This window comes from Chiloscyllium punctatum, chromosome 33, assembly GCF_047496795.1.
Source record: "Chiloscyllium punctatum isolate Juve2018m chromosome 33, sChiPun1.3, whole genome shotgun sequence".
NCBI classification, from domain to species: domain Eukaryota; kingdom Metazoa; phylum Chordata; class Chondrichthyes; order Orectolobiformes; family Hemiscylliidae; genus Chiloscyllium; species Chiloscyllium punctatum.
Window position 1 is genome coordinate 17,088,698 of NC_092771.1, and position 25,505 is coordinate 17,114,202.

General features: G+C 44.2%; 1 protein-coding gene across 1 annotated transcript in view; it reads left to right on the forward strand.

Moving 5' to 3' along the window:
• loxl1 (lysyl oxidase-like 1) overlaps positions 1–23,785 on the forward strand; it is an 88,704-nt gene extending 64,919 nt beyond the window's left edge. The window contains exons 5-7 of the mRNA XM_072553066.1: positions 6,371–6,466; positions 6,555–6,670; positions 17,607–23,785. Of these exons, the coding sequence (XP_072409167.1) occupies positions 6,371–6,466; positions 6,555–6,670; positions 17,607–17,613 (219 nt within the window). The 3' untranslated portion in view covers positions 17,614–23,785. The remainder of the gene's footprint in view (positions 1–6,370; positions 6,467–6,554; positions 6,671–17,606) is intronic.
• The last annotated feature ends 1,720 nt before the right edge of the window (positions 23,786–25,505 follow it).

A 25,505-nucleotide genomic window follows, 5' to 3' on the forward strand; every position in this document is an offset into this window, starting at 1 on the left:
GGACAAAGGCAGTGAATGAGCGGGGGAGCATCATCACCTGCAAGTTCCTGTTGAAGTCAAACACCATGTTGACTTGGAACAATATAACCCTGCTCACAGCACTGCGCCACAATCTTGGCGCTCGTTTCCAAACAGCACGGTGGGTGTACCCGCATCCCTGACAACGTCTGGCGGCACGGTGGCACAGTGGTTAGCACTGCTGCCTCACAGCAACAGAGACCCGGGTTCAATTCCCACCTCAGGCGATTGACTGTGTGGAGTTTGCACATTCTCCCTGTGTCTGTGTGGGTTTCCTCCAGGTGCTCCGGTTTCCTCCCACAGTCCAAAGATGTGCAGGTCAGGAGAATTGGCCATGCTAAATTGCCCGTAGTGTTAGTTAAGGGGTAGATGTAGGGGAATGGGTGGGTTGCACCTCGGCAGGGTGGTGTGGACTTGTTGGGCCGAAGGGCCTGTTTCCACACTGTAATTAATCTAATCTAATCTAATCTAAATTCAAGAAAGCAGCTCACCACCTGCTTTGCCAGGATGCTGAGGGAGGGGCAGATAAATGCTGACTTAGCCGGCAATGCCCACTCACCCCTGAACAAATTAAAAAAAAACATATCTCCAACATGTGTCACAAAGGCTTTTTCTTCTGGGCTTTGAAATGGTGTCTTAATTTATAATGGAACTAAGGGGCTGAGTTCCCACCTCCCCCTTATTCCAAACAGGATAGGGGGCTCTGTTTGTTTGGATCATTCATTTGATTCAGGCAAGGATTCTACACCCCCCCACCACCACCCGCCAGGAACAAGTCACACCTCATGCAAGCTTCCAGCCAATCAAACAGTCGGCAGCTTTCCAGTCCCAGTGGCGCCACAGGAAGTGGCGGTCACTGCTGGGACTGTGGGGAGTCTCCATGGAAGCAAGCCTGGACAAAGCTTGCGGGGGGGTTGCGGGGAGAGGGGAGGAGAGGGGGAGCGGCGAGTAGTATCACTAGGGCTAGTCTGGCATTCCCCAGAGAAGGGAGGTGGGGGGGTCCACAATGGGCAGGGTGGCAAGGCAGGGGAAACACAGGTGAGGAGTGGGAGTTGGCATGGCTGCTGATGGGCATGTCCGTGGGTAAAATCCTGAAGTTGCCATTAATTGGGCACATCAGAGGTTCACCATATCTACAAGCAAATTGGCTTCCCCAGCACAGCCTTTACTGCTGATAAAATAGTAGCACGTAGAGGGTGGGCCCTGAAGTGGGGGCATAAACTAACCTGGGTTTTATTTGAGTGCGACTGAAAAAGAGATGAGTTGGAGCAGAATGTTATTGGACTTTAAGGAAAGTTAGTCCAGGAAGAAAGTGGAGCATGACTTCAAAGAAAATCATCACACTTTTCAAATTCATAGGCATGCTGCTTTTCCATTCTGGTCAGCGTTAGGATAACTACTGTTTGTATTTCTGCTATTGATTTACTTACCCCTCAGTCTGCAGGAGAAGCTATTGAATGTGTTGGCTTTACTGAATGTGGTAAAGATAAATATGATGCCTTGGGTTTAGGCACAAAGCTGTATTTAGTTGGCTTGAATTGTCCTATATTAAATCAACCCAAATACATTTAATTGAGCCAGTTCACTCTTGGAATGCCAGAGCTGTGGAGAAATGAGTGCCCATGTGGATTTGAATCTATTAACAGAGAATATAGAACAACCATTGGATAATAAAAATAATAATGCCATAATTGTAGCATGTACTGAGTTGTGTTCAATTTAACAGAAAATGTTGGAGAATTATGCTGCAGTTAGTTTTTGCAATTTGTGCACCTGTTTAAGAACAGACACTGTGATTCTATTTCACTCCGGTAGTGGTTGATGACCTCTTTGTTTTAATGTATGTTTGTCCGCAGCAAGCTGTTTCTGCCTGACTGCAGTGTTCTGGATATGTCCCGAAATGGTGTGTTGGCTGTGCAGACTGTGAGCCTTTCACAACCATCCTTTCCTCCTCCTGGTCCAATCCAGGTTTGGGGCCATCAACCAGTTGGTGTCTTCATTTCTCTCAAGCATGACCCTTTTTAGCTAGGCTATTAATTCATAGTCATAGAACTGCTCTCTGAATTGAGTTTGGTTCCTCTCATTCCTCGAAGCAAGCTGCAATCAGCTTTGGAAGAGGAGTCATTTCTGACTCAAAACATTAACTCTGTCCCCGACTCTACAAACTGTATGTAACCAGTGGAGTTTTCTCCAGCATTTTCTGTCTTTGCTTGGGGCAGTGTCTGATAAAGCTGAAACCTTCCTGAATTAAAAAGTGACTCTTCATTTAATTTGCTAGGCAATAATTGCAGGTACACTGAACACTACTCGCTACTAGTGACTTTCTGCTGGAACCTTTAGATCACGTCAATGTGTTCTGTCTCTTCCTAATTCCATTCAGACCCAACTCTCTCTGCCTTCCATCTCTTCACCCATCTGCTGGTTGTCCAGTATCCAGTACTGGATGAGCTGAAATATTTTCCAGTTAAATATTGGGAAGACCAAACCATTATCTTTGGTCCCCTCTACTAATCTCAAATCTCCTTCCCCCTCAATTCCTGGGATCAGTCTTGGGTAACGTATCAGGTATATTTCAGACTTCACAACCTTGATATACTGTTTGACCTCAATCCAAGCTCTCAACTCCATCTCCATCACTGAGACCACCCACAACCCCCACTGTCACAACACCCGGAGCTCAGCTCAGTTGTTGAATCCTTTACCCACACCCTTGTTACCTCTAGACCTGACCATTCCAGTGCTTGGCAGTCCAGACTTCTGCTTGTCATCCTTTGTAAGTGCGCACTCATCCAAAATTCTGCACCCAGCAACTTCTCCACCTCCTGATGCTGCCTAGCTTGTGGTGTTCTTCCAGGCTCCTGCCTGTCAACTTTGGACTCCAGCATTTGACAGTTTTTGATGCACACTCCATGGAAGAATCATCCTGTAATCACTGACCTACATTAGTTTTCGTTCTAGAAGCACCTGCATACTAAATTTCAAGTAATTCTGCTTCATCTTTCCATCACTTTGTCCCCCTCATTAAATCTTGAAAGCCTTGTCACTGATGACATTTGTTCATGTGGTTAGTCTGGTATTGTCTCTTGCTGTCCCCGATGGCTTTGTGATGATCGTATCTAGATTTCCTGTATAGGTCAGGGTCACCTGACTTGAATGCCCCAGACCTGGACTTCATTAGATCTTTCTTTTCATCTGTAGCTTCCAGTTGGGGAACACTTGGATGGACTTCTTTGGCACACAGTCCTCTACACACTTGCAATTGAAGTCTATGACGGTGGTGGCATGCTCATTTAGGTTGACCGCTGTGTTTTTGAGTATGGACCAGTCCATCAACTCCAAATGGTCATGTAGGAGCTCATCCATTACCTCAGACCAGCACTGCACCAGATACTCACACTTTGGTTTCTGTTTGTAAGGTGGAAGAAGGATCAGAATCATATGTGCTGATTTACCAAAACACGGGTGGAGAATGGAGCAGTAGGTGTCTTTGATGGTTGTGTAGCAATGGTCCAGGGTGTTTGAACCTCTGGTGGGACAGGAGACATGTTGATGGTACCTTGGTAGCACACTCTTGAGATTGGCCCGGTTGAAGTCACCGTCTCCAATGAACAAGGCCTCAGGTATTCTGTTTCAAGGCTATTTGTAGCAGTGTATACCTCATCAAGTGCCTCTTCACTTTTGCATAACCTGCTGCCAGGATAGCAGAGGTAGAGTCCCATGGCAGGTAGTTGGGATGGGACTTCACTGTTAGATATTCTAGATCTGGGGACAGTGACTCATCAGGGTCATCATGTTTGAGCACCAAGAGATTAGGAGATAGATCCTGCTGTCCTTTGCCTTGCCCAAGAACGCTGTGCGATCCATCTTGGTGGATTGAGAAACCCTCAGGCTGTAAGGTACAGTCAGGTGAAGCAGGAGTGGGCCATGTCTTTGTAAAACACAGAACACTGCAGTCTCTCAATTCCCTTTGATAGATGCATTGGGACTCCACGGAAGCTCCAGCATCTACACTTTGTCTTCCACTTTGACACTTCCTTCTGGATTCAACATTAACTTTAACAACTGCAGATTGTAAAGTCTTCTGCACCATTTTGTTTCCTTTTCTTTGCTGGGTACATTCTTTTAGCCAACAGCTCACTGGCTCTACATTTGGAAAAGTAAACTTCCAGGACCAGAGAGATTCTTTGCAATAATAAAGTCTTATCTTGCCATGTAAAACACACTTAAACATGAATGGTGTGTACCTCCAACAGTGCAGCTGTTCCTCAGTCCGGCCTTGGAGTGGCAACTTGATCTTTGTGTTCAAGTTTTTGTTAGATTCAGCAATGTGTTTTCTCTGAGTTGGACTTCATTGTCAGGCATTTCAGCTCTTTGACTTTGTTAATACAGAAATTGAAAAACGACTTCCACTCTGTAACTACATTTTGGAAGGTCAAATTGAAATGCAGATTACAGAGTTAAAGGCCGGATTCTTGGCAGTGTAGGTGAACAGTGGGATCTTTGCACCCAAGTTGATAGGATTGTTAAGAAGGCATATGGTGTGTTGGCTTTCATTAGAAGGGGGATTGAGCTTAAGAACTATAAGGTTATGCTGCAGCTCTACAAAGCCCTGGTTAGACCACAGTTGGAATATTGTGTTTTGGAGTGAAGAAGCTTGAGAGGTGACTTGATAGAGGTGTACAAGATGATGAGAGGCTTTTTGGAGTGGATAGTCAGAGACTTTTTCTCAGGGTGGAAATGACTATCACGAAGGGGCACAATTTTAAGGTGATTGGAGGAAGGTATGAGTGATGTTAGAGGTAGGTTCTTTACACAGAGAGGTGGACGCGTGGAATACACTGCTAGCAGTGATATGTTTTACAGTCAGATACATTTGGGACATGTAAGCAACTCTTGGATAGGCACATGGATGATAGTAAAATGAAGGGTATGTAGGTTGGTTTGGTCTTAGAGTAGGACAAAAGGCTGGCACAATATTGAGGGCTGAAGGGCTGTACTGTGCCATGCTGTTCTATATTCGAAGTTCTAAGTGGACATAGGTTTAGGGTGAGGGGGAAAGATTTAAGAAGGACCTGAGGGGCAACTTCTTCACACACAGAGTGGTTCGTATATGGAATGGGCTGCCAGAGAAAGTGCTCAAGGCAGGTACAATGACATTTAAAAAAAACATTTGGATAGGGAAATGGATGGGAAGGGTTTTGAGGGATATGGACCAAATGCGGGCATTTGGAACTGGCTGAGTGGGCACCATGTTCAGCATGGATCAGTTGGGCCGAAGGGCCTGTTTCTAGGCTGAGTTACTCTGAGCCATAAACCCAGAAGTAATTTTTTTTTACTGGAGAACAATTCTAATTCTAATCTTTTGCAAGCTATTTTGGCAAGCTTAAGCCTCGGTCTCATTCTCATTCTGTGAAGGCTCGAACCTATGCTTCAGGTGGAATTATCCGAAGTTATTATCCACTGCTTCACACAGTTCAGCCCCTCTCTCTTACTGAATGGACCGGTTTTTTCTTCCCCAATCTCAGAATCATATTCCGTTTCCCCACAGGGATACGCTGAGAGCAGGCAAGCTGCACTCAAATCTCTTGCTGCTCCTTGACTGAGCACTCACTGTTGCGTGAGACACCTGAGTATCGGGTTGTCATTTTCGCTTCACGTTCTTTCTCCCCCTGTGGCGTAAACATCTGTTCATCACCTTACTGTCACAGCCTGGGTCAAAACTGACAACTTGCCCCGCAGGGAAGCACTGGTAATGAAGCCATAGCCCCTATCGTGATGCATGGTCTGTTGATCGTTCTCATTACGCAGGCATTCAAAATTATAGGCGTTTGTTTGTTTAGTCAGTGCGTGAGTGAGGGCTCCTGTGGAGGTGTGGTAGTGTCTCTACCTCTGAGCCCAGTGGCCTTAGTTCAAGTCTGACCTGCTCCAGCAGTAACGTATCTGAACAAGTCAATCAGGCAATATCTTTTAAAGTATGAGGCGAAATGGTGGCAGGATACCCAGAGGAAATATGTTCACCATAATTGGAGGGGGGAAGAGAAGGATACTTTTTTTTCATGCAACATCATTTGAATCGGATTGTCAGGTTTGAAAAGGGAGCAGAAATAAATTGAAGTGCACCTTTTGAAAGATAATTGGATGTATACATGGAAAAAGAGAGTGAGAGAAATATCACAGGACTATGGGGAAGGAGTAGTGGACTTGGGATAGTTGGATAGTGATTCTGAGAGAGCCTGCACAAGAAAGATGCACTGAGTAATTTCTTTGGCCATATTTTGAGACTCCATCAATTGCTTTGGTAAAGTACACCATTCAGTGACAATTATAAACACGACATTTATTTTTCATTCAGGGTCTGAGTCCTGGTTGTTATGATACCTACAATGCGGATATAGATTGCCAATGGATTGATATCACAGACGTCCAGCCTGGGAAATTCATACTGAAGGTACAACCCTATTTTAGCTGCTGCATGCAATTCTGAACTGTCAGCAAATTACACATTTACGTCCCTTATTTGTATTTTTGTGTTGTAGCTTCAAGTGAACCCCAACTATCTTATACAAGAATCGGATTTCACAAACAATGTTATCAGATGCAATATCCACTACACAGGGCGATACGTAGCCACGACAAATTGTAAAATAACACAGTAAGTACTTTGAGTCTTTTTTTCTGTGATTTTGGAGTTGTCACCAGCATATAATTCCAGTCTATGCACAGTTCCATTTGCCTCAAAGCTCTGAATGTTCACAGTCCATTTGAAAGCCATAACCCCTCCCACCTGGGAAAGGATAAGGACAGCAAGTGCATTGGGACGCCATGGACAGATAGAAAGAAGCACTCGATCCATTCCCTGGTATCTTTATTGACCACCCCTCCTCCCATTGTCTCACAACAGAGAGAATTCAAAGTCCTCATCCATGTTTGGATGTCTTTCCAATACTTTGCCAAGTCTGTCCTTATTGCCTTTCTCAGACATTGGTCCTTGCCATCTGAGCTTCCAGCCTAGGCTTCCTGTTCCCTCTATTATGCAGCTTGACCCCAAGTTGTTAGCTGCCTTGAACTTAAGCTCTTGACCTCCTGTCAGTAATGTCATAGAGTTGTACAGCATGGAAACAGACCCTTCGGTCTAACTCATCCATGCCAACCAGATATCCTAAATTAATCTGGTACCATTTGCCAGCACTTGGGCCATGTCTGTCTCAACCCTTCCTATTCATATGCCCATCCAGATGCCTTTTAAATGCTGTAATTGTACCAGCCTCCACCACTTCCTCTGGTATGCATTCCATACGCACACCATTTTAGGCTCCTTTTAAATTTTTCTCCTCTCACCTTACACCAATGCCCTCTAGTTCTGGACTCCTCCAACCCAAAGAAAAGACCTTGCCTATTCACCCCATCGATACCCCTCATGATTGTGTAAACCTCTATAAGGTCACCCCTCAGCCTCCGACGCTCCAGGGAAGACAGTCCCAGCCTATTCATCCTCTCCCTATAGCTCAAACCCTCCAACCCTGGCAACATCCTTGTAAATCTTTCCCGAACCCTTTTCAAGTTTTACAACATCCTTCCCATAGCAGGAAGACCAGAATTGCACACAACATTCCAAAAGTGGCCTAACCAATGTCAGCTACAGCCGCTCAGTTTGCTTCCCTCCCCACATTCGGGAGTCACCTCAAAACTTTTTCAACTGTAACTGCAGTGAGAGCCCCTTTCTCCCCTCGCTCACAAAGTTTTGTTAAATAAAACATGATTGACTCTCCCATGCTTCAGGGTGAGCGTGCTGGCTGTCTTACAGTTGGGATGTTAAACAGATGCTTCGGTCAGAGATTCTGTGGCTGTTTTGAGGTAGAATAGGGCGAGTTATCCCCTATGTCCTTGCCAACATTTATTCCTCAACTGGCAGATTATCACATTGTTGTTTACGGGAGCTCGCTATGCACTAATGGCTCTTGGTGTTTCCTGGAGTACATTTCATTGGCTGAAAAGTGCTTTGAGATGTCTGGTGGGTGAGGAATCCTTCATCATGTTAGTTGCATTAGTCAGAGGAAAATGGGTCTGGGTGGGTTAATCTTCAGTGGGTCGGTGTGGACTGGTTGGGCTGAAGGACCTGTTTCCACATTGTAGGAAATCTAAACTAAGGTAATACAAATATTTCTTTCCAACGCACCCAATGTTAGCTCATTCAACCTTTGCCCAATAACTGAGCAGCTGTTTTTCTCTTTCGGCGAAGTTTGGTTTGGGGAGGGGTCTCTTCTATGTTTGAAGGTGCTCTCTAAGTATCAGTTGTTGCTCACGAGATGATAAGCAAGGGTGTATTAAAGAAACTATAAGCAGCTCTTAGAGAAACACCTACTGTTTTTTTTCGCATATCAACATATGTAGTTTAAGTGCTAGGTTTCACATTCCCTTCGAACTAGTATCATTAAAATTCCTGTTTGAAATACGCAAACATTTGTTGGAAGGTTACCTTGTCGTGCCACAATATGCTACCACGCAACTCGTTCACAGTCTCTGTTGAGTGCAGTGGTATGCCAAGAGATGTGTACATATGGACATGGGCGCCATCATGTGGTCACTCATTGTCCCAAGTCTCCAATATCCCTTGGTGGGAGGGGGAGAGAGGAGCAAGTGTTAAATGTGACTGTTATTGACCATGAATAGAAGGGGAAGGAACTCCGTTATCTCCCTGCCTTGTCCAGTCTCGATCTTACAGTGGGAGGTGGTCACTGACGATTGTATAATTGACAACGGCTTGCTGATGAGTGCACCTCTCTGTCTTTGTCCTGCTACTTGCCTTTGCAAACTTGTATGAAAAGCAACAATTCCATTGTCCAGCTTTTAAGGCTGATATGAGGAGGAATTTCTTCTCTTTCATTTTGAGAGTCCTTGCCTCAGAAAGGGGCTGTGGGGGCAGAGTCCTTGTGTATATTGAAATAGATAGATTCTTGAAATCAAGGGTTATGGGAAAGTGGATGTGAGGAATGTTGCATCAGCCATGATCCAAATTAGTAGTGGAGCAGGCTGGAGGAGCCAAATGGCCTACTCTCTAGATTGATTTGATTAGATTGATTATTGTCATTCACCGAGATATAGTGAAAAGCATTGTTTGGCATGTTAACCAGACAAATCATAACTTACCTATGTGCATCAGGGTAATCGAACCGAATGTAGAATATAGTGTTACAGCTACAGAGAAGGTACAGAGAAAGATCACCTTTAATCAATAAGTAATCCGTTCAGAAGTCTGATAACATCAGGGAAGAAGCTGTTCTTAAATCTGTTCTTAAATCTTCTGCCCGATGGAAGAGGGTGGAAGAGAGTATAACTGAGGTGGGAGGGGTCTTTGATGATGTTGACTGCTTTCACAAGTCAGTTGGCTGTACAGACAGAATCAGTGGATGGAAGGCTGGCTTGCATGATGGACTGGGCGTGCGTTCATAACTCTGTGTAGTTTCTTGTCATACCAAGCTGCGATGCATCTGAATAGGATAGTGTCTATGGTGCACCCTTAAAAATTGGGATTGTGGACATGCCTAATTTTCTTAGCCTCCTGAGGAAGGAGATGCATTGCTGTGTTTCCTTGACAATAGCATTAATGTGGATGGACCAGGACAGATTGTTGTGGTGATAATTACTCCCAGGAAGTTGATGCTCTCGACCACCTCAATCTCAGCACCGTTGACACAGACAGGGGCATGTCCTCCACTCTGCTTCCTGATGTCGATGACCAGCTCCTTCATTTTGCCAAAATTGAGGGAGAGATTCTTGTGTTTACACCATGTCACTGAGCTGTCCATCTCCTTCCTGTACTCTGTCTCATTGTTGTTTGAGATCCAACTCATGATGGTGGTGTCATCAGTAAACTTGTAAATGAAGTGAGAGCTGAATTTGTCCACATAGTTGTGAATGTATAAGGAGTCTAGTAAAGGGCTGAGTATGCAGCCTTGCAGATACCAGTGTTGAGAACTACGGAGGAGGTGTTGTTGCCTATCCTTACTAATATGTGGTCTGTGGGTCAGGAAGTCGAGGATCTAGTTGTAGAGGGAGGAGCAGAGTCATAGATCTCGGAGTTTGGAGATGAGTTTTGTTGGAATTATAGTGTTGAAGGCGGAGCTAAAGTCAATAAATAGGACTCTGAAGCAGATGTCCTTGCTATCCAGATGTTCCAGGGATGAGTGTAGGGCCAGGGAGATGGCATCTGCTGTGGACCTGTTGTAACGGTAAGTGAATTGTAGGGGATCTGGGAGGCTGGAGTTGATGGGTGCCATGACTAACCTCTCAAAACACTTCATAATAACGGAGGTCAGAGCCACCAGATGGTAGGCATTAAGGCACATTGCCTGATTTTTCTTTGGCACTGGGATGATGGTGGTCTTCTTGAAGCAGGTGGGAACCTCACATTGTAATAGTGGGAGGTTAAAGATCTCTGAAAATACTCTCACCAGCTGGTCTGCACAGGATCTGAGTGCACAGTCAAGGGCTACATCCGGGCCTGTTGCTTTCCGTGGGTTCATCCTCCAGAAGGCCAATCTGACCCCTGTGGCAGTGAGTGCGGGTACAGGTTACACCCGAGGCTGTCAAGATGGGTAACACCCTGCTCTGTTGACACCTTCTCTCATCCTATTCCTTATATTCTACTCATGTTCTCCATCAGCTGTGGCTGCCGGGGTTCCCGGTTATGTTGCTGTGCTTTCCTGTCCGTGCTAAGGTATGGATGTTGACGTTCTTCCATCAAGCTAGGTCCTCCTCTCTCTCTCTCACACTCTCACTCTCTCTCTCTTTCTCACTCTCTCTCTCACTCTGTCTCTCACCTTCTCACTCTCACTCACTGACTCTTACTCACTCACTCCCTAGCTCTCTCGATCCCTGTAAGGTTGACGGCCTGTGTGGTAAGAGTGAACAGATGGAGTGAGGCATTCTGATGGTGACCCTGGTGCACATTTTATTTTAAGACTTGCATTTGCATAGCACCTTTCATAATCTCAAGATGTCCTGGTCCAGTTATTGCTGACTTGAGGAGATTGAGGTGTAATGGTTTTCTTACTAGGCTAATGTTTGAAGGCAAAGCTAATCCTTTGCCATGCCGATGAAGAGTCAGCGCACTCGAAACATTAACTGTGCTTTCCTCCCACTGATGCTGCCAGACCTGCTGAGTTTCTCCCGCAATTTCGTTTTTTGTTTCAGAACTCCAGTATCTGCAGTTTTCTTTTATGTAATCCTCTGGAGGCATGGATTCTAGGCACACCACAGCTGGTGGGATTTAAAATTAATGCATACATCTGGAATCCTAATCTCAATAATGGCGACTGTGGAGTACCATCAATCATTGTTTAAAGGTCGTGTGGTCCTACAGAGAGAATCATAGAATTCCTACAGTGTGGAAACAGGCCATTTGGCCCATTGAGTCCACACCATCTCTTCGCAAAGCATCCCAGCCCCATACCCATCCCTCCACCTGATCCCTGCATTTCCTTAGCCTGCACCTCCCAGTTTACTATAGGACAATTCAGCATGGCCAGCCCACCCTAACCTGCACATCTTTGGACTGGGGGAGGAAGCCGGAGCACTCGGAGGAAACCCGCACAGACACAGGGGAGAATGTGCAAACTCCACACAGACAGTTGCCAGAGGCTGGAATCGAACCCAAGTCCTTGCCACTGTGGCACGCAGAAAAGCTGCCATCCTAACCTGGACTGGTCTACGTCTCACTCAGACCCACAAGAATGAAGTTGGTTCTTTAACTGCCCTCTGAATTGCCCCAGTAATCACCTCAAGGTCAAGGCCAGTTTAAGGATGGGCAACAAGCATTGGCCTTCCCAGATCCTGTTGATCCTGTTGCACATCCTGTGGAAAACAAAATTAGTAAAATAAATACATGGTGTGTTTGAAGTGTAATTAGTGGGGTCATGTTGGCGACTCTAACTTTCACACAGCAAGACTCCAGCAAACATAACAAAGAGGTACCCTGCTTTTAGATGCTTAGTGTCGACAATGATAATGGGCAAGAAACATTGCTGCCACCCAAATACTACGCAATGATAACCTCCAAAACCAGAATCTAACCCTCACCCCTTTTACATTCAGTGGTATCACCATCACTGAACCCCCCGCTGTCAACATTTTATTGGCGGTTTACCATTGACCAGAAACTGCAGCGTACCAGTTATGTAAACACTGTGGGTAGAAGAGCAACTCAGAGGCTTGGGATGATGCAGCAGGTAACTCTTGGGTCCTCAAAGCCTATCCATCATCTCCAAGGCAACAAGACAACATCAACATGTCAGGATGAGGCCAGCTCCAAATAACACTTAAGAAGTTTGACATGGTTTTGGCCTGCTTAACTGGCACCGCATCCATAAATATCCACCCCTGATACTCAGTGGCAACAGTGTGCACCATTTAGAAGATGCACTGTAGAAATCCACCTCCCCCCCACCCCCGCAACCCCCCAAACCCACGACCATGACCATCTAGAACTACATGGGAACATCACCACCTGCAAGTTCCCCTCCAAGCCGGTCATCATCCCTAATTTGGAAATATTACTGCTGTACGTTCAGTGTCACCGGGTCAAACTCCAAGAACACCCTCCCTAATGGCACAGTTGGCGTCCCTACGCCAAATGGACTGCAGGCAGTTCAAGAAGGCAGCTCACCACCACCTTCTCAAGGACAACTAGGGACGGGCAATAAATACTGGCCCAACCTGTGATGCTCATGTCCTACAAGTGAAGAAAAATAATTTCACTTTGCTCCTCTCCAGACTAGAGCCATGGGGTCTTTCATATCCACCTGAGAGGGAAGATGAGACTTCAGTTTAATATTGAGTTTGAAAGGCTACAGTGAAATCTGAACCTCAGGCAAACAAAAGTTAAAAACTGCATCTTTGTTTTGATTAGACTCAATACAGTGTGGAAACAGGCCCTTTGGCCCAACAAGTCCACACCGACCCTCCGAAGATTAAACCACCCAGACCCATTCACCTACTCTCTTCTAATGCACCTATGACTATGGGCAATTTAGCATGACCAATTCACTGACATGCACATCTTTGGACTGTGGGAGGAAACCGGAGCACCTGGAGGAAACCCACGCAGATACAGGGAGAATGTGCAAACTTCACGTAGACAGTCGCCTGAGGCAGGAATCGAACCCAGGTCCTCTGGCACTGTGAGGCATCGGTGCTAACCTCTGGACCACTGTGCCACCCCAATTTTAGCAGCAATTTTGACATCTTCTGTTTTTGCCTCACCACAAATTGCTCAGGAACTTGGTTAGGCCACACAGTACTCTTAATGCAACCTTTGAGGGGCCCTGCATTTGGCACCTGCCCCTCCTCCAGTTTTTATTAACCTAGTTGTCTCCTGGCAAAAGTTACATGTCCACTCAACCACAAGGTTTCACAGAAACGGACCTGGGCATCATTATTTGTCTCCAGGTTTGAAGCCTCTGTGTGGGTGCGTGAGTGCAAGCTGTACAATGTTTTCTCAATTGTAGAAGGTGATGGAGATATTGTGCAGGAGATCAGCTTATTTACTGTAATGGATAGCAGAGAGGTTTACCAAAAATTACCGGAGACAACAAGCAGTGGTGCCTTTGAGCAGAACCAGACTGACTGAGTGAGAGTCTACTTGGCTTGTTATGGTGTGATTGAAAGGAGGTTCAGTGTCTCCTTGATCTTGTTGGTGTTGATGGTGCTTTGTCTACCTCCTGTGCAGTGTAACCTGTACGCCTTAATCTTGACTAAGCACCCTATGATCTGTATTGTTCGCAAGCAAAGCTTTTCACTGTAGTTAGGTACGCGTGACTGCAACAAATCAAATCAAACCAGACATCCGAATTGGCTCAGGCGAAGACGCAGAACAGCCTCTCAATTTTGGCATAAAATTAGCATGTTCTTTAAACAAACTGAAAGGAAAGCTGGGATTGAATGAGGAGGAATTGGCTTTGATGGTGATTGGTGGCCTATGATGATGGCAGGGAGGATTGTTGGCGTCAGTCCAAGGTGATGGACGTACAGCTAATCCACTGGGGGCGCTTTTTCCTGAGTAGATTAGATTACTTACAGTGTGGAAACAGGCCCTTCGGCCCAACAAGTCCACACCGACCTGCCGAGGCGCAACCCACCCAGATCCATTCCCCTACATTTACCCCTTCACCTAACACTATGGGCAATTTAGCATGGCCAATTCACCTAACCTGCACATTTTTGGATTGTTTGAGGAAACCGGAGCAAACCCACGCAGACACGGGGAGAATGTGCAAACTCCACACAGACAGTCGCCTGAGGTGGGAATTGAACACGGGTCTCTGGTGCTGTGAGGCAGCAGTGCTAACCACTGTGCCACCGTGCCACCCTGATGGTTGAAGAGACTTAATTTGTGAGAGGCAGGATCTGCCACATAGGGGACCTCTGTATGAAATGGCTATTTGGTGTCTTCATGGGTTTGTATTTAGTGCAGCCCTTATTTATTACCTCAGGACATCCCTTAGCACTGCGTAATGCTCCATTAATGTACTGCAAAGCTGTTATAATGTAGCCAATGCAGCTGCCAATTTTCACTCAGCAACAACAGCACTGAGAGAAATGGCTTTTTTTTAAGTTATTAGTTAAGGAATAAATATTGGCCAGGACTCCAGGGCAAACCTCCGTTTGTTTCTTCGAATAATGGCATGGAATCCTTAACGTTCGGCTGACACTACAGATGAGGCTTCACTTCAATGTCTCATCTGAAAGACAGCACTTCCAACTTTGCAGGACTGAGGAGCCTTTAGTTTTATGCTCACGTTTCTGAAAGTGATGCAGACACGTTCCAAATCATTAGGTTCTGGCGTATTCTGTTTGGATTGTAGGATCCTACCTCCTTACCCCTTGGCTGCAAGGTAAGTACAGCTATTTTCAGTGTAACTGGTGATGGAGCCATAGAATCCCTACAGTGCAGAGAGAGGCCATTTGACCCATTAAGTTTGCACTGACCCTCTGAAGAGCATCCCACCCTATCCCCAATATTAACCATGGGTGACTCACCTAGATCATTGGTGAACAATACAGGGCAAGTTAACCATGGCCAATCCACTTAACCTGCCCATCTTTGGACTGTGAGAGAAAACCAGAGGGGATCCACACAGACATGGAGGGAACATGCAAACTCCACACAGATAGTCACTCGAGGCTGGAATCGAACCCGGGTCCCTGTACTGTGAGGTAGCAGTGCTCACCACTGAGCCATCCTATCTGCACCCAAATCCCTCATATTGGGATCATTGGAAAGTTGCATGAATCTCTAAGCGAGCACATTGGCCTTTAAATCCCCAGTGTCTACTCGTCTTGTATGGATCATAAATCTTTAAAACTATATATCAACCAGTTATATTCTGTAATGATCCCGTGCAGGGACAGCTTACTTTTGTCTCAGTTATTTATCCAGGAGACCATCATTTAAATGGGCATTATTCATGTGTGAACCTTGTGGGGGAATGTATTTATACAGATGTACTAACTCATCTAATTAGCTGAACTCCAACATGGCATAACCCGTCTATATCTACTTTGTCAGTCCCTTTTTGTAGCTTCTAAACCTTAATTAGATCTTCTCTCGTTCTTTAAACTCCAGAGTGTAGGCCTAAACTGCTCACTCTCTGTTCATAAGACAAACCCCTAATTTCTGGAATCGATCTAGCGGATGTCCTATGAACAGTCTCCCATCTATGGAGCGACACGCTGGCTCAGTGGTTAGCACTGCTGTCTCACAGTGCCAGGGATCCGGATTTGATTCCAGCCTCGGGCGACTGTCTGTGGGGATTTGCACATTCTCCCTGAATCTGTGTGGGTTTCCTCTGGGTGTTCCGGTCTCCTCTCTCAGTCCAAAAGGTGTGCTGCTTAGGTGAATGGGCCATGCTAAATTGCCAAGTCAGGGGTAAATATAGGGTAGGGGAATGGGTCTGGGTGGGTTTCTCTTCGAAGGGTCGGTGTGGACTTGTTGGGCTGAAGGGCCTGTTTCTATGCTGTAGAGAATCTAATCTCAGAAACATACCAATCCAACTATATCCATCCTGAAGTAAGGGGGCCAAAATTGAACATAATACTCCAGGTCAGATTTCAGTAATGCCTTCTAACAATATACTAGCCTACTTTCATACTCTGTTCCTTCAGCAATAAACGCTAACATTCCATTTGCTTTCCCTATTCCCTGCTATACCTACAGGAGACTTCTTTGTCTGATTAATTCATTCACAGAATGTGCAAGCTAACTTTGTCTGCACATTTAAAATTGCCGTCATGGTGAGTCACCTCCTTGAATCACTGTTGTCCAGGTGTCCAAGGCATGTAGACCATTCCAGAGTTTTCCTCAATGAGGATATTTTTCCAAATCTGGAACGAGGTTTGACTTAGAGGGAAGCTTCCATACATCGGTTGCATTTAGAGTAAAGTTAAAAATCACCCAACACCAGGTTATAGTCAAACAGGTTTATTTGGAAGTACTAGCTTTCAGAGCACTGTTCCTTCATCAGGTAGCTAGTGGAGCATGATCGTAAGACGCAAGTTACCTGATGAAGGATCAGCGCTCTGAAAGTTTTTCTTCCAAATAAACCTGTTGGACTATAACCTGGTATTGTGTGATTTTTAACTTTGCCCACCCCACTCCCTCCATATAATGGCACTTAGAATAAATTCAGAGGATCCCTACAGTACAGAAGCAGGCCATTCAGCCCATCAAGTCCACGCTGGCCCTTCAAAGAGGAGCCCCACCGAGAGCCCTTCTCTTAACTCTATGCTTCCCACGGTCAATCCACTTAACCTGCATACCTTTTGACTGTGGAAGGAAACCAGAGCACCCGAAACCAACACAGACACAGGGAGAATGTGCAAACTCCACGCAGACAGTCGCCTGAAACTGGAATTGAACCCAGGACCCTGGTACTATAAGGTAGCAGTGCTTACCACTGAGCCACCTTGCTATTTGAAGTGATAAAGGTTGTGGGTTTGGGAGAAAACTATGTAATAAACTGAAAAGGGGAACTCCAGCCAATTTGCCAAATGGTTTTGAGTTCATTTGTCCTGCAGCTGCCACTGTCTCTTTAAGATTGACTAAGCAGCAATTGTGATAGAACCTCGGTTATACCTCAGCTATCCATGGGTTAAACCCATCGATGCATTGGTGATAGTTTAGCTTGTTCTGCTATAACGCACATTTCATTAACATGAATTCGCTACAACACAATTGATGAATTGGAAACACTGTTTCTGTGGTATGAACTTTTAAAGCATGTATTGGTTATAATGCAATTCCAGCCCCATGTTAGTTTAATGGTGCTGCTGTTTATGTGATTTTCTAATAACATGGGGTTGCATGAGAACAGAATTACTGCCTTACAGCAGAACTGACTGTCTAAAACTGCATTGGTCTTTTTAATCCAGCATTTAGGTTTGAAATATTAAGTTTCTGAGATTGAAAGAGCCAATCTGGAAAGGATTCTTGCATTTTTATGCAGTCTTGACCGTGAATTTAATTCGAGCTGACTGCTGGCCAGTCAAATCTGAGATTCCTTCTGAAATTTCATCCCTTCATTTTTTAACAGGTCGTGATCTACAAGGTTTCAATTTCAAAACACGACACTGTATATCCTGAGCAAACATCTGGTGCGTGTGGAACTTGATCGTGCAGCAGCTGTGATGTTTGGTAGCCATCACCGGGAGTTAACAGGACTTCAGTCATAACCAAAGAATCTGCCCGTGAAGCTACAGGATATTGAGCCAACAACTGCGAACAATCCTTAACATGGACTAGGCACCAGATTATTTCCAGTGAGGTTGTGTGGGCATCTGAGAAATGTTCTATTATAATTCGCAACACTTGTATGAAGTGAGCTTGACTTATTAGCAAAAGAATCACTGCAGTCACACTTTTAGCAGTGGCCTACTATTCCACTATTCAGTGCGATCATGACAGAACTTCTACATCAATTCCACTTTCTCTCCCTATCTCTTTATTTTCTTAGTTTCTAAAAATCTGTCAAGGTCAATTTTGACTACACTCAACGACTGAACATCCTGAGTTCTTCAGAGTAGATTGTTCCAAAGATTCATAACCATCTGTATGAAGAAACTTTTCCTCATCTCATTCCTCAATGGCTACCCTGTATCGTTTTTTTTTAAAATTCAGTCACAGGATGAGTGCATCACTGACTAGGCCAGCATGCATTGCCCATCCCTAATTGCCCTGAGGGGAGTTAAGAGTCAACCACATTGCTGTGGGTCTGGAGTCACATGTAGACCAGACCATATAAGGATGGCAATTTCCTTCCCTAAAAGATATTAATGAACCAGATGGGTTTTACCGACAATGGTTCCATGATCATCAGACCCTTTAATTCTAGGTTCTTAATTGAATTCAAATTCCTCCATCTGCCATGGTGGGATTTGAACCCAGGTCCCCGAGAACATTAGCTGAGTTTCTTGGCCATTGCCTCCCTTTTTGTGATCATAACAACATAACAACTAGGAGCAGGAACAGGCAGTTCAGCTCCTTGGGAGTCTCTATTCAATACAATCATGGCTAATGTCATCTCGACCTCAATTCCACTTTCCTGCCCACCTTCCATATCCATTCAACCCGTTCCTAATTAAAAATCCGTCTCCCCCTTAAATGACCACTCCTGGTTCTAAAGTCTCCAGCACAAGGAGACAGTCTCTCCATATCTGCACTCTAAAACTTTTGCAGACTTTTTTTTTAACCTCTCAATAAGATCATCTCTCATTCTAAAACATGAGGGAGTACAGGCTCATTTTGCCTGGTATGTGGCCCTACTTTTCAGTCTTGGTACTCTGTCCATTGCAGGAGCTTGCTTTGATGCCCTTGGATTATAGAAAAAGCAAGTTAGTCATTTCTAAGGAAAAGATTAACCCTGCTTGTGTCTCCCATCTATTTGAGAACAGTCTAAAGGGTCCAATGTCCTTCTCTTCCTGTGGTCCAGGATCCGTCTCCACTGTCATTATTGTCCCTATCTTTTCACAACTGCTGACTGACTTAGAGTCATGGAGCTGCACAGCATGGAGACAGACGCTCGGTCCAACTCATCCATGCCAACCAGATCTCCTGAATTAGTCTAGTCCCATGCACTTAGCCCATGTTCCTCAAAACCCTTCCTATTCATATTCCTATTCCTTTTAAATATTATCATTGTACCAGCGCCCACCACTTGCTCCACATTGAAAAGTGATGGAGGCTGGTACAATTACAACATTTAAAAGACATCTGGATGGGTATATGAATAGGAACGGTTTGGAGGGATACAGACCATAGCTGGCAAGTGGGACTAGATTGATTCAGGATATCTGGTCAGCATGGATGATTTGGACCGTAGGGTCTGTTTCTATGCTGTATGTCTCTTTGACTTTAAGTCAGTCAACATCTGTGAAACGGCAGGGACAATATTGAGAGTGTCAAAGAACCCTGGGCATGCTAGAAGAGGATGATTTGGACTTATTCTGCATTCCAAGCATTTTGCATCATTATTACAGATCTCCCTTCTTTTATTCGTGGTCTGAATCAAAATAAGAACCAAAAACAGAAGAAATTGAGTGTTGCTGTGAAAAGACACACGTTTGTTGAAGCTTTTCATCATGTGTTCATCAAGACAGTTCCCAGGAATTGTCAAAGGAAGGGGTAAACAATGTTTATAATGTAATGGAAATATGAAAATAATAATCCCAAATTGCTTTACGTGCTCAGAGGATCATCCAAAATCTGTGGAGAGGGATTAATGTTTGTGATGTTTTGGATGTGGAGCCCTTCACCAGAATTGCAACCATAATAGAACTGGTGAAAAATTGACCAAGAGAAAAATAAATGTGGGAAGGTATGTTACAGTGAGGAGAAAATCAAGTGAAAGATCAGAAGTAGATCTCAGTTCTGGATATTATTGGTTCAAATCTTCTTTTGCTGATACTTCTCAGTTGGTCAATTTGTTCTTCCCCCTCCCTGTCCTCCTCAGTTTTAAAAATCAGAATTCATCTCCTCACTCATTCAACGGACGTGGAAAGTCTGAAAATCACTTCACTTTGCGTAAAAGGCGCATTTGCAGTGACCTGATCATTACCCCTTGGCACTTTTTACAACACCAATTTGCGTCGCTATGGTAGAATGTTCTGACGTTCTTCCTGGACAGCAAGGATCTGCACAGGCTGCCACAATGGAGACCTGGGGAAGGTATTCCAGGAGGGTCTTAACAGAGGAGCCAGGGAGGCTTTCTGACACAGTGGGTATTGTCCTTACCTCAGACCCAGAAGGTGGAGTTTGTGTTCCCAATGCAGGGCTCAATGGCAAAGTATGTTGACTATCAGTTGGCAAATCTTTCTGATGAGTTCCAATGACAGGGAGCTAAGATGAGGAGAAGGTCCTGATCAGACATGGGATGGAAAGAAAGCTGGAACTATCACTATCCATATAGCTGCAGGCTGCAAAGTCAGAAGTCACGTGACAGCAGGTTATAGTCCAACAGGTTTATTTGTAAACCTGATAAGGGGCAGCACTCTGAAAGCTTATGATTTCAAATAAACCTGTTGGACTATTACCTGGTGTCACTTGACTTCTGACTTTGTCGACCCCAGTCCAATACCGGCATCTCCCCAACGTGGCTCCAGACGACAGCCTGCTGTTATGACAATGCAGATTCCCTGAGTGGACACATGGAAGAGAGAGAATTATGTCAAGTTGTGGGGGGAAAGCTTAAAGATATGCAGCTAGACAGCTGCAAACATATTGTAAAATGACTTTTTAATGTATTCCTGATGATATGGTTGTTTGTACCTTTACATAACTATATTACTTAATATCTCGAGCAACTTTGAGTGCTCTCCTTTTGTCCGCATCTTGGCTAATATTTCTCCAGCAACTTTTATTTCTCTTAAAAGAGGCCTGACCATCTGATTTATAGGATCAAAGTAAATGGAGTGCTTTTCAACTGAACACTTTCAAGTTCAGTGTCATTGTCATGTAACCTATGATTTATCCTTATGGATTGAAACACTGCATGGACACGATGCATTATGGTTTTGAATAAGTCTCTTTCGAAATCATGTCAACATATCTGCACTGTGTTTCCTTTCCAATTCGACATCAGCTTTGATGTGATTTTTTTTTGTTTTAAAGTGAAGCCAATTTCATAGCAATCTGCCAAAGAAAGATTGTTTTTAAATTGTTCCAGGAAACTGTAATGGGTGATTAATGAAACTAACCTGGAAATGACAAGGGGTCAAAAGGGGGAAATATATAACTTTTATATTTCTCCAGTAGGATTTGAGGTGCAGATCGGTGTAACATACCCTCTTAGCCTTCTAATTAATGTCAATCCAAACTTTCAGTTAAAATCTATTTCATGTTTTCTCCTGAGTATTTGAACAATCCTATTTCTCAGGCTTTTTGAGGTTTAGTTACACCACACTGTTTTTAAAGATGTTTGATTTACAAAGTATGGGCAAAAGTAAGGACTGCAGATGCTGGAAACCAGAGTCTAGATTAGAGTGGTGCTGGAAAAGCACAGCAGGTCAGGCAGCATCCGAGGAGCAGGAAAATCGACATTTTGGGCAAAAGCCCTTCATCAGGAATGAGGCAGGGAGCCTCCAGGGCACTCGCCTTCCCATTTATCTCTCCACTCTGGAGGCTCCCTGACTCCATTCCTGATGAAGGGCTTTTGCCCAAAATGTCGATTTTCCTGCTCCTTGGATGCTGCCTGACCTGCTGTGCTTTTCCAGCACCACTCAAATCTAGACTCTGATTTACAAAGTATGTCTGATGATTTCCAAGTTTCTGTGTATTAGGGAAGTCCTGAATTGCTAACTGCTTCAAGCATCTTTGAATGAAGAGGCAGTGATGTAGCACCTATTGTGGCCTCTGGATGTCCCAAAGTGCTTTACAATCAATTTTGAAGTCTGCTGTTGTCACATGGAAACTTCAGAGGCCATTTGGGGCGCAGCAAGATCCCACAAACAGAACAATGATCATGATCCTACTATCCTTTTGTTTATAAAGAAAATAAATTTGTGAAATGCTCAACTGGTCTGGTAACGTCTGAGAGGAGAGAAACAGAAGGTTCTTGTGACTTCTCATCAGAATTGGGGAAAATCAGGATTCTGAACAAGAGAAAGTTAAGAGAAGTGGGGATAGTCGAAGAACAAAAGAGACAGTAATGGAGGTGGACGGCAGGAGAGATTAAGCCACAAAAGGGTTATTGAAGCAAGTCCAATGAGAGTGGTAATGGGACAACTCAAGGAATAAAAAAAATTCCAGAGGAGGTGGGGATTGTACACAGGATTCTGGATGGCTGACATCTGAAAGCTTAGGAGATAAGAGAGAGAAAAAAAATACAGGAAGTGAACAAAACAGGGGAAGATGTTAAAAAATAAAATGACGTTGAGTCCAGAAGTCTGGAAAATGCCCATTCGGAAGATAAAGTACTGGTCGTTCAGCCAGTGTTGATCTTCATTGGAATATCTGTATTTGTAATGTTGTTTGAAAGATAAATATTGTCCAGGAAACTGGGGGAAAATAAGCTGTTCTTCTCCCACAGTTTCACAGAGATTTTTACAAGCACCGGAGGGGGCAGACTTAGCTTCTGTTTAAGTCTCGTCCAAAAGCAATTTGGCTGAGAGATAGTTAATATCTCCACTAGATAGTGGGAGAGAGAGAAGAAGTCCACTTATTATTTCTGGGCCTCAGACTGATCAGAAAACGATTTCTATGTCATGATAAGACAGTAAAATAGAGTTGCCATTGTACTGCACTCTCATTAGAGAGAGGTGACTGAATGGTGATTTAAGCTGAAGGTCACCTCACCTCTGGCACAGGGTGAGGTTGAAAAGGTGGGACTTCCATGGTAACCTCAACGGGCATAAGGATTGAACACTCCACTATTAGCATCACTCTACATTGTATACCAGCCACTCAGCCAGCTGAGCTAATCAAGCAGTCAGCCATTTGCAAATATCTCAATTATAAATTAGTAGAAGGTTTCAGGTTAGGCCTGAAAGGCAAATTTAAATTGGCCATGGTGATCTTAATGTGGCCTTTGACCCCAGTCTGTGTGAAAGTTCAAACATTTCTGCTAATTTCACTGAGGTGGTTGGCAGGATACTCATTGTTAAGTGTTGAACTTCTCTGGGGAGCTGCTGATTATATTTTAACCTCTGGCTGTGAGGGCAGGAGGAACTGTTTTGAAAAAATTCTTTCACGTTCTTGCCTAGCCTTGGCAACAAAACTAACACAATAACTTCCTTGATTTTTGCCTTGAATGGGATCTTTTAATTGTTTTGTGTAAATAACTCAACTGTAGTAAAAAGAAAATCTTTACTACTGATAAAAGAAAATAATGATATACTGTGTACCAGAAGGAACTGAATGAAATAATAGTGGTGGGAAGCAATCAAACTATTTGTTTTTACTAGAATAACAGCATAGAGCAATGAACTGGACACAACTGCACATGAACTGATTTGTGCTTTTATTCCAAACACTCAGGAACCAAAAACTGGAAAACCTGATGACAAGCTTAACCCTACTGAATGACTCACCTTTTAACTGAACCAAAGTGATTATATGAGATATAACATTGCACTCAAAGGGCTTTGCCTGGTAACTATGTGTAGACACCAAATAAGTATCAGAAATATTTCATAAGAAATAGATCATTTTTGCTCAACTTCTGTAGGTCGGATGTTTAGTTACAATATTAATAAGAATAAAGGAAACATTTCAGTTTAAGTTGTGGTTTGAGACCATCTGATTCAGCCTCCTTTTACTATGTGTCTTCTACTGTTCGACTACCTCTATACGTGAGAACACTTTTAAATGTTTGGAATGAAGGTTTTCCTGTGACTGATTATCAAATTGTACAGCACACATTGAAGCGCTTTCCTCATTTAATTTGATCTGATTTGATTTGTTTAACTGTGGTCACATGTACCTACATACAGTGAAAAGCCTTGTTTTGCGAGTGGTACAGACAGATTACAGCAAACAAGGACATACAGATCACAGGGTGCATAGGCAGAGCGAGGCGTACAGGGCTACACTGTACAGGAGGGGCACAAGGCAAGATCAACATTATTTGATCAGAAGTCGCACAAACCTGACGAAGATGCAGTGTTCCGAGAGCTTGTGAATTCAAATAAAGCTGTCGGACTATAACCTGGTGTCGTGTGACTTCTGACCTTGTCCACCCCCTGTTCAACACTGGACCCTCCACATCATAACATTATTTGAAGTTAAAAAAGTCCATTCATCAGTCTAATAATGGCATGGAAGAATCTGTTGGTGCATGTGTTCAAGCTGCTGTATCTTCTGCCTGACGGAAGAGGTTGTAGGAGAGCATCACCAGGGTGGGAGGGGTCTTTGGTGATGTTGGCAGCCTTTCTGCAGCAACGGGAAGTGTAAATGGAGTGGAGGTTGGCTTCCGTGATGGTCTGGGCTATGCCTCTGTGGTTTCTTACGGTCCTGGTCTGTGTGCACATTTGGGTAAGGCTGGTTATTATAAATGTGATGGGTGTGTTCTTTGCAAGCTCAAATTTAGATTAGATTCCCTACAGTATGGAAACAGGCCCTTCAGCCCAACAAGTTCACACTGACCCTCTGAAGAGTAACCCACCCAGTCCCATGGGCTAATGCACGCAATTGACACTATGTGCAATTTAACATGGCCTGCACATCTTTGGAATTGTGGGAGGAAACCCACACAGACACAGGGAGAATGTGTAAACTCCACATAAACAGTCACCCAAGGCTGGAATCGAACCTGGGACCCTGATACTATAAGGCAGCATTGCTAACCACTGAGCCACCATGCCATCCAGGGTTTAGGATGTACTGTTCAGGTAAAAATACAAAGGTAAGCGTTAGGCATGAGGCAGGAGCCTGTTCTGATGCAAGTTTACTTCACAACCAGAAATACTAGCACATCTATTAATCTTAATAAAGAAACAGAAGAAAGAAAGCTTGCCATCCTAGAGGGAAGTCAAAGATGGGAAATAAATGCCGGCTTTCCCACCAGTTGTGGTTACAAAGCAAGCTCAGGGGCTTGGAATTTAGTAGTGACTGTCTGACTCCCCAAACCCTGTCTGCCATCTATAAGGCACAAGTCAGGGGTGTGATGGAATATTCCCAACTTGCCTGGATGGGTGCAGCTCCAACAACAATCTAGAAGCTTGGCACCATCCAGGACAAAGCAGACCACTCGATTGGCACCCTATCCACCACCTTTAACATTCATTCCAATCACCACCAATGCTTGGGAGCAGCAGTGTGTACCATCTATAAAATGGTATTTCAGTAACTCACCAAAGCTCCTTCGACAGTACTTTACAAATCGAAGAAAGACAAGGGTAGCAGATGCACGGCAACATCACCATTTGTTAGTTCCATTCCAAATCTCACACCGTCCTGTATTAAAAATATAACCTTACGCCTCCCCCATTGCTGGGTCAAA